Genomic DNA, 8729 nt, shown 5'->3' with positions numbered 1-8729 from the left:
TGTCTATATTTGTTATTTATTAATAAAGATTAAGTTTTTCTAAATTAGGAACTTAAAGCATATCCTTATCCAACCACAAACACAGTAGGTGCTTATTTTTAAAAAGTTTATGTTGGACTGGTTTAGGTTAAAGGCAGTTTTTTTCTCATAGGTTAAAAAAAAATTTACCTGTATTGCTTCTTAAATCCATCTTTAGTTTTAAAAATAAAGTATATAGGAGAAGCTGGTTTATTTTTTTGATTTATTGTAAATATTAAAAGTTACTTTCTTGAAATGGAACACTGACAGGTTTGATGTTTCCTGACACTATGATTATTTAAAGCAAACTGCTTTTGAAAATTTTATCCAGAAAAGAAAAATAGGAACTTTCCACAGTTGAAAATAGTTTTTCAAAAAAGTTGAGAGGAAAAAAGAAATGGGTCAGCTTCAAATTAAAACTACAAACTTAAGTAGTTTTATAAAATATTGAAAACTACCTAGAATTATATGCATAGGCATTTAATCAATAAAAGGGACAGTACTGGAACTTAAATATGATAGGACTTATGAACAATAAATAAATGTTTTAGTGCAAACAGTGCAGAAAATTTTCTCAAAGATCAGAGCAATCATTTTAGTCTGTACAAAATCAGTTTCAGTTCTGTATACAATCGATATGGTATATCTGTGGATTTAGCCACTGTTGATGAAATGTCAATTTGCAAGTCAAAAATATAAAACAATGTGCTTAGTTTTGTGTCCCATTCCTGTCTTGGCAGTTCATGTTTTCAGGAAGATCTGGAAAGAAAAGAATCAAAATCTAAGATTTAATTTTAGATGACAAATTTTAATCTCTGTATACCTCCTCCAATTGAGAGATATCTCTAAGAAGATACATCAGGGACTTGAGGTGAGGTAAGGATTTTAGTATGTTCACATAAATAAGCAATTCAGTGTCCATTTTTTTTCAAGCTGTACAGATTGCAAATCTATCAAAAATCAGCCCCCTCATGATTTGGAAAACAAGACATAAAACAAGTCAGTGCTGGCACTAATGTTAAGTACAAGGGGCAGATGAATATGAGCTAGAGAGAGAATGCTTGTCACCTTCTGACCAGCTCATTGGGCAGAGGACCACATGACACCAATCTCCAGGCCTTACTGACTGAGCAAGAATAGTAAGCTCTCCCATACGGTGAAGTTAAGATGCCTGCATCCCATATGGGAAGGCCTGAGTTAAGAGTCCTGGATCTGCTCTCAATTCTCGCTTCCTGCTGGTGTGCACCCAGGGACACAGCAGACAATAGCTACCCATGTGGGAACCTGGTATCTGACTCCAGCTTTTGCAGAACCTAGTTCTGTTATTGCAGGCATTTGGAGGAGTAAATTACTTGAGAGATAGAAAGCTCTTATCATTAAACAAAATAATTTTTAAAGGTATTTTATAAAGGTAAAAGGAAGAACATGATATGTAAGACAACATAAAGGAAAAATAGAAAATTAAATTTGATGATCTGGAATATATGTCAGATTACAGGAATCATAAAAACCAGAAAGACATTTGGAATTGACGCTGTAATTGCTGGGAGCTTAAGGACTCATATGTTCTGGAGCACAGAAATTCTATCATGGAAGTGAGTATTTTAAAAACATCAATCTGTCAATGCCTATACAAGGGAAACCCTTTATAAAGGCAGGATACTGGCAGGAAGTTATTGAAATAATCCTAGTATAGGATGGAAAAGAGACAGACTTGAAATTGACTTTATAGGAAGAAATGTTGAATCAGATTATTGAGAAATATGCCAATTCTCCATGCCTGCTGAGAAAGAACTTGCAAATCTACATAAGGATCTATCAGATGTTGAAAAAACACTTAATGGATTGGTGTTGTAGTACATCAGGTTAATCCCCAACCTGTGACACTGGCATTTGACATGAGAACCGAGTTCTAGTCCCAGTCACTCCACTCCCAATCCAGTTCCCTGCAGGCTGGGAAAGTAGCAGAAGATGGCTTGAACTTGGCCTCTGCCACCTGCATAGGCTCGTGGTTCCTGGACCACCAGTGGCCAATGCAGCCATTTGGGGAGTGAACCATCAGAGGGAAGATCTTGCTCTCTGTCTTGCCCTTTCTGTCTCTCTAACTCTGCTGTCAAACTAATTTTTTAAAAAAAAATTAGTTTAAGTCAATATCAAATCCAAATATCCAAAAGATTGCTACTGGTTATATGGTTATTTAAATGTAGAATATATAATATAAAGCATTATATATGTTACACAGTACAATAATTATGACTAAATAGCCTTGGGATTCAAACCTGAAATACAATTTACCTATAGAGGAGCATGAAATTGGCTGTGCATTGCTATCACCTGTTGAAGTTTCTCTTCTTTGGCTCTTCTACAGTGGCAAATCTACAAAATAAATTGTTTAAAATATCAGTTACTTCTCCAGATGTGCCTATTACTTCCTATATTATGAGAGAATTAAGAATCTTTTAAGATAGCTTTTGCGTAAACTTCCAGTACATAAAACATATTCTGATCCTTGATGTCTAACCTCAAGTATCTGCATTTTTAAAATACTGAAGTAATTCCTGCTATTAATCAAGAAGATTAACAAAAACTTCAAAGCAGAGTTATATAGTATTAAAGAATAATGGGTCAGAAATCAATGCATTTAATGCTAAAACCATAGGCAAGTCACTAGCACTCTGAACTTTAATTTTCTCTCATGAAAAATGACAGGGGCTTGTGTTGTGACAAAGCAGGTTAAGCTTCCACCTGCCATGCCAGCATCCCATTTGAGTGCTGGTTCTTATCCTAGTTCTTCCACATCCAATACAGCTCCCTGCTAATGCTCCTGGAAAGCAGTAGACTATGACCCAAGTTCTTGGGTCCATGTTACTATGTCATCCACGTGAGAGACCAGAATGGAGTCAGCCTGGCCTAGCCCCAGCCAATGAAGCCATCTGGGGAGTGAACCAACAGATGGAAGATCATTTTCTCTGTGTCTCTACCTCTAATTCTGCCTTTTGAATAAATAAATCTTAGGGAGGGGAAAAAAAAAATCTGTTCCACCTGCCTTACCAAGATAATACATAAGGTATATTAACAAAAGATTACCTTTAAAATGTTGTCTTCCAGAGAGTTTAGGTAAATATTTAATATTTATTAAGGGGACCTTATTAAATGGCTAAGCAGATTTTTTTCTTTAAATATAATGGGAAAATCAGAACAGAAGCTGTACATAGATGTTAATATTTTAAATATATTTTAATCTCTCTAGATTATTATCTCTTTACAACCTGTAAAATAGGCTACTCAGGAGTAGATTACAACTATTAATACTAGAATTAAGCTGATTACCAGCTTTTCTAGAAAATGATACAGGGGCCGACGCTTGGTATAGTGGGTAAAGCCAATGCCTGCCATGCCAGCATCCCATATGCGCACTGGGTTGAGTCTCAGCTGCTCCACTTCCAATCCAGCTCCCTGTTAATGTGCCTGGAAAAGCAGTAGAAGATGGCCCAAGTACTTGAGCCCCTGCACCCATGGAGGAGACCTGGAAGAAGTTCCTCACTCTGGCCCTTAAATCCATTTGGGGAGTGAACCAACAGATGGAAGATCTCTTTCTCTATCTGCCTCTCTGTAACTACGCTTTTCAAATAAATAAACCTTTTTTTAAAAATCATACAGAACTATAGCATCTGAACCAGAACTATTCTTTGATTTATCTGCTTGTGTACTCAGAATGAGCAGATTTAAAGTTATAGTAGGACATTGCTGTCAAGCTCAATTGAGGCACTTCAGATTCCTCTCATAGCTCTAAAAACTGTAGTTCAATAATGTGCTAAAGTTCTTATGAGTAGGCTTAAGCAATTTGGTATTACAGTGTCACTTGTCCTCAACTGAAGAGTATTACATACTGTTCTCTTTTCCATGAAGCTACTGAGAAAATCATCTATTTCAGTTTTTCCCTCCAAGAAATCTTCAGCAATATTATCAGATTCTTCTTCAGCTTCATGTGCAGCTACTTTCAATCTTGCCTGAAGGGCACTTGCACTACAGCTCTAAAAAAGAAAATCAAGCACTACATTAGTTTATGATGCTCCTTAGAGGGAAACAAATGAGGTAGAGCCAAGAAGCAATTCACTTTATGACTGAGATAACCTCTTTTTTGAGGATATCTGCTACCCACATTCTCAACGTTTAGATGTAGGAGCAGGTACGTAACACAAAAGAAACCACTCCACTGGCTGCTGAGAAACCTAAGAAAAACGATTGCCCTCTCCTGGGAATTTTGCAATTAGATCATTGTGGTAGGCACCCTCAATTAACCACCTTAAGATTCCCAACCTGGCACTGTTGTCCTTGGGGAATCCCCTCCTTTGAGTATAGGCTGCACCTAGGGACTGCTAATGCACAAAATATGGTCAACGTGACATAATTCAACTTAAAAAGACTTGTATACTTAAAAACACAAAACACTGCTGAGAGAAATTACAGATGTAAATAAGTGGAAAGGCATCTGTGTTCACACATTGGAAGAGTAAATATTATTAAGATGAAAATACTGGGGCCAGCTTTGGATCAGCACGGTGCGCCGGCCGCAGCACGCTGGCCGCAGCGGCCATTGGCGGGTAAACCAACGGAAAAAGGAAGACCTTTGTCTGTCTGTCTGTCTCTCTCACTATCCACTGTGCCTGTCCAAAAAAAAAAAAATACTGGGGCCAGTGTTGTGGCACAGTCAGTAAAGCCGCTGCCTGTGATACTGGCATACCATACGGGCACTAGTCTGTGTCCCAGTTGCTCCACTTCAGATCCAGCTGCCTACTAATGGCCTAGGAAAAGCAGCAAAGGATGATCCAAGTATTGGAGCCCCTGCCAACCAGTTGGGAGATCTAGATGAAACTGCTGGCTTTGGCCTGGTCCAGTGCTGGGCATTATGGCCATGTGGAGAGTAAACCGGCTGATGAAAGATCTCATTCTCTCTATAACCTTTGACTTTCAAAATAAAAAGATGCATCTTAAAAAAAAAGTAACAATACTAAGTGATCTACAGATTCAATGCAATTAAAAGTCTAAATAGAAAAACCCTTCCTAAAATGTATAAGGGGATTTCAAGAGACCTCGAATAGCCAGAATAATTTTTGAAGAAGGACAAAGTTAAATGATTCATATTTGCAGATTTGAACACTTGGTATAAAGTCACAATAAGCAAAATAGTGTAGTTCTGGCAAAGAACATTTGGACCAACAGAATAAGGAGCCCAGAAATAAATCCTCACATACACATGTTCAATGATTTTTCGAAGTATTAAGTTCATCCACTGGGGAAAGGAGTCTATTCAACAAATGACACTAGAAAAACTGGAAATCCACACATAAAAGAATAAAGTTGGATCCTTACCTTACCTCATACATAGTAACTTACTCAAACTAGACAAAAAACTTAATTGTAAGAACTACTTTTAATAATGCTCATTTTGATTACTATGGGGTGATATCTCACTGTGACACATAATCATACACTGGGATGTATAGAAATGCACCATTTTCTTACCATCCTTATCAAAACTGGTTATCTATATTTACAAATTTGGTTCATGTTGAAGTTTTTCCTTGCTTTTTAAAAAATTATGGAAGTTAGCATATTTTCAAATGCTTCTATTTATTCATTCAATATTAACTGAGTACATACTATGTACCAAACTGAGTACCTACTATATGCCAAGCACTGGACCAAGTGTTGGTTATACAGTGGAGAATAAAACACAGGTTCCTGCACACATTAAAGCAATTACACAAATTTATTTTTGAACTCAGCAGTCTGTTGCACATACCTGTTTCTTTTCTGAAAAAACTACAATCCCATTTTAAATAATGAGGTTTTATAGTATATTTTTGATACTGGGAAAGGGAGGTCTTCCTCATTTTCTCTTTGTTTCCTAACCACTTCCACTTACTTAGTTTTTCCAGGTGCAATTTATAAAAACATTTTAGATTAAAAAAGGTTTGGGGCCAGTATTGTGGCACAACAGGTAAAGCCACCGTCTGACGTTGGCAACCCTTATGGGCACTAGTTTCTGCCTGCTCCACTTCTGATCCAAGTCCCTACTTATGACCTGGGAAAAGTAGTGGAAGATAGCCCAAGGGTGTGGGCCCCTGCCATGTACATGGGAGACCCAGATGAAGTTCCTGGCTTCAGCCTGGCCCAACTCTGGCTGTTTTGGTCATCTGGGGGAGTAAACTAGCAGATAGAAGATCTCTGTTTAAAATAAACAAACCTTTTATTTTAAAAAAAAGATTCTTGAGATTGCAATAAAAACTATCAAATTTATATTATTTTCAAAAAAGGGGCTGGCACTGTGACATAGTATGTTAAGCCTCTGCCTGCTGCACGAGTATCCCATATGGGCACCGGCTCCAGTCCCAACTGCTCCACTTCTGATCCAGCTCCCTGATAATGGCCTGGGAAAGCAATGGAAGATGGTCCAAGTGCTTGGGTCCCTCCATCTGCCTGGGAGACCCGGAAGCAGCTCCTGGCTCCTGGTTTCGGATTGGACCAGCTCTGGCCTTTGCAACTATTTGGGGAGTGAGCCAGCAGATGGAAGACCTTTCTCTCTCTCTCTCTCCCTCTCTCTGAAACTCTGCCTCCCAAATAAGTAAACCTTTAAAAAGAATGAAGTCTTTATAATACTGTGTCTTTCATTCCATGAATATTTTATGTGGCTGTAAATAGCCTTAGAAAATAGAAAACTTAGATCTTGGGGGCCAGCATTGTGGCATAGCAGGTTAAGCCTCCACATGCAACACTGGCATCCAATATGGGATACCCCATTTCCAATCTAGCTCCCTACTAATGTACCTGGAAAAGCAACAGAAGATGGCCCAATTTTGCAATTATGGTAGGCACCCCCAAGATGACCCCCTTAAGATTCTCAACCTGGCACTGTTATCCTTGGGGAATCCTCTCCCTTGAGTGTAGGCTGGACCTAGGGACTAAGTTCTAATGCACAAAATATGGCCAAAGTGACAGAATTAAATAGGTAAAAATACTTGTACACTTAAAAACAAAACACTGCTGAAAGAAATTATAGATGAAAATAAGTGGAAAGGTGTCTGTGTTCAGCACTGGAATCCTGTATCCATGCAGGAGATTCGGTCAGGCCTAGTTCTGAACACTGTGGCCATTCGGAGAGTGAACCAGCAGATGGAAGATCTCTGTCTCTCCTCCCCTCTCTGTAACTCTGCCATTCAAATAAATTTAAAGAAAAAAGATAACTTGGATCTTCTTATATGTCATTCAGTAGAGTTTCCTAAATTACTTTATCAGGTTAATGTCTAAGTATTTTACAATTTCATTACTGTTTTTTAACCTATTTCATTTTGTAGTAGTAATTGCTGGAACACAGGAAAATATTTCTCAGTTCTATAGGATCTCTGTATTATTTTTAGCAAACTTCGATACTTTTTTTAGTTTTTATTTTTCTTGCTTGTGGTCAGAACCTCAATCAGATTTGTTTGTTGGAAAGTCAGAGTTAGAGTTAGAGGGAGAGAGAGAGGGAGGGAGGGAGACAATCTTCCATCCATTGGGTCACTCTCCAAATGGCCTCAACAGCTGGGCCAGGCTGAAGCCAGGAGTTTCTTCTGGGTCTCCCACGGTGCAGAGGTTGCTTTTCTAGGCACATTAGTAGGGCACTGGATGGGAAGTGGAGCAGCTGGTCTCAGGCTGGCACCCATATGGGATGCTGGGGTCACAGACAGCAGCATTACCCACTATACCACAACGCTGGCACCAGTGTATTGCTCTCTTATTCCCAACATTAATGGGATCCTGGAAATGGTTAGTCATTCTGTATATTTGCAGCCAGTATCTAATTAATATTCTTTATCAAATAAAGAATTTCTAATTTTGGTTTACTAAGAGTTTGTATAAGGAATGTTGACTATGTTCAAAAATTTCTTCAACCTGTACTAAGCTCTGTTGTCTACTTCATAGTATTTCAGTTGATTCCATGAGAGAGGACTGTTTAGGTTTGACTCCTAGCCCTAGTATTTTCTTTTCTTTTTTTTTTTTTTATTTTTTGACAGAGTGGACAGTGAGAGCGAGAGACAGAGACAGAGAGAAAGGTCTTCCTTTGCCATTGGTTCACCATCCAATGGCTGCCGCGGCCTGCGCGCTGCGGCCAGCGCACCGCGCTGATCTGAAGGCAGGACCCAGGTGCTTATCCTGGTCTCCCATGGGGTGCATGGCTCAAGCACTTGGGCCATCCTCCACTGCACTCCCAGGCCACAGCAGAAAGCTGGCCTGGAAAAGGGGCAACTGGGACTAAAACCCGGTGTGCCAGCGCTGCAAGGCGGAGGATTAGCCAATTGAGCCGCGGCGCTGGCCAGCCCTAGTATTTTCTATTTATATGACTTAAAAGGGGTTATTTAATCTCCCTGTACTTTACTTGCCTCATCTGTAAAATGGAAAAAAGGTTAACAGGACCTACCTCGTAGGGCTTAGAGTAATAACAGCCCAGTTTATATAAAAAGCTTGAGTGTAGAACAACACATTAATTCTCCAGTGTTAGCTATTATTATTTCCTTTATTCTAAAGGTCAATCATTATCTGAACTTCATTATAAATGTTTATTCTATTTCTTTTATTTTTATTATATTGGGCTTTTTTCATCCAGAAAGTATTTATTTATTATTTATTTGAAAAGCAGAGCAATAGAAACAGTGAAACAGATAGATCTA

The 8729-nt window shown here is 38.6% G+C and overlaps 1 protein-coding gene across 4 annotated transcripts in view; it reads right to left on the bottom strand.

Annotated features, from left to right (window-relative positions):
- Positions 1–8729, bottom strand: part of VPS37A (VPS37A subunit of ESCRT-I) — a 48046-nt gene continuing 39317 nt past the window's right edge. Inside the window, exons 10-12 of one of the 4 annotated variants that reach the window (XM_062213758.1) lie at positions 3909–4052; positions 2353–2394; positions 1–777 (exon numbers count right to left, since the gene is read on the bottom strand). In XM_062213758.1, coding sequence (XP_062069742.1) covers positions 760–777; positions 2353–2394; positions 3909–4052 — 204 coding nt within the window. In that variant the 3' untranslated portion in view covers positions 1–759. Of the gene's footprint in view, positions 778–2313; positions 2395–3908; positions 4053–8729 lie in introns of all 4 variants that reach the window. The other 3 variants (XM_062213757.1, XM_062213760.1, XM_062213759.1) reach the window with 3 other exon arrangements.

This window comes from Lepus europaeus, chromosome 16 (assembly GCF_033115175.1).
Source record: "Lepus europaeus isolate LE1 chromosome 16, mLepTim1.pri, whole genome shotgun sequence".
Lineage (NCBI taxonomy): Eukaryota > Metazoa > Chordata > Mammalia > Lagomorpha > Leporidae > Lepus > Lepus europaeus.
This window is presented reverse-complemented; position numbering and strand designations above follow the sequence as displayed.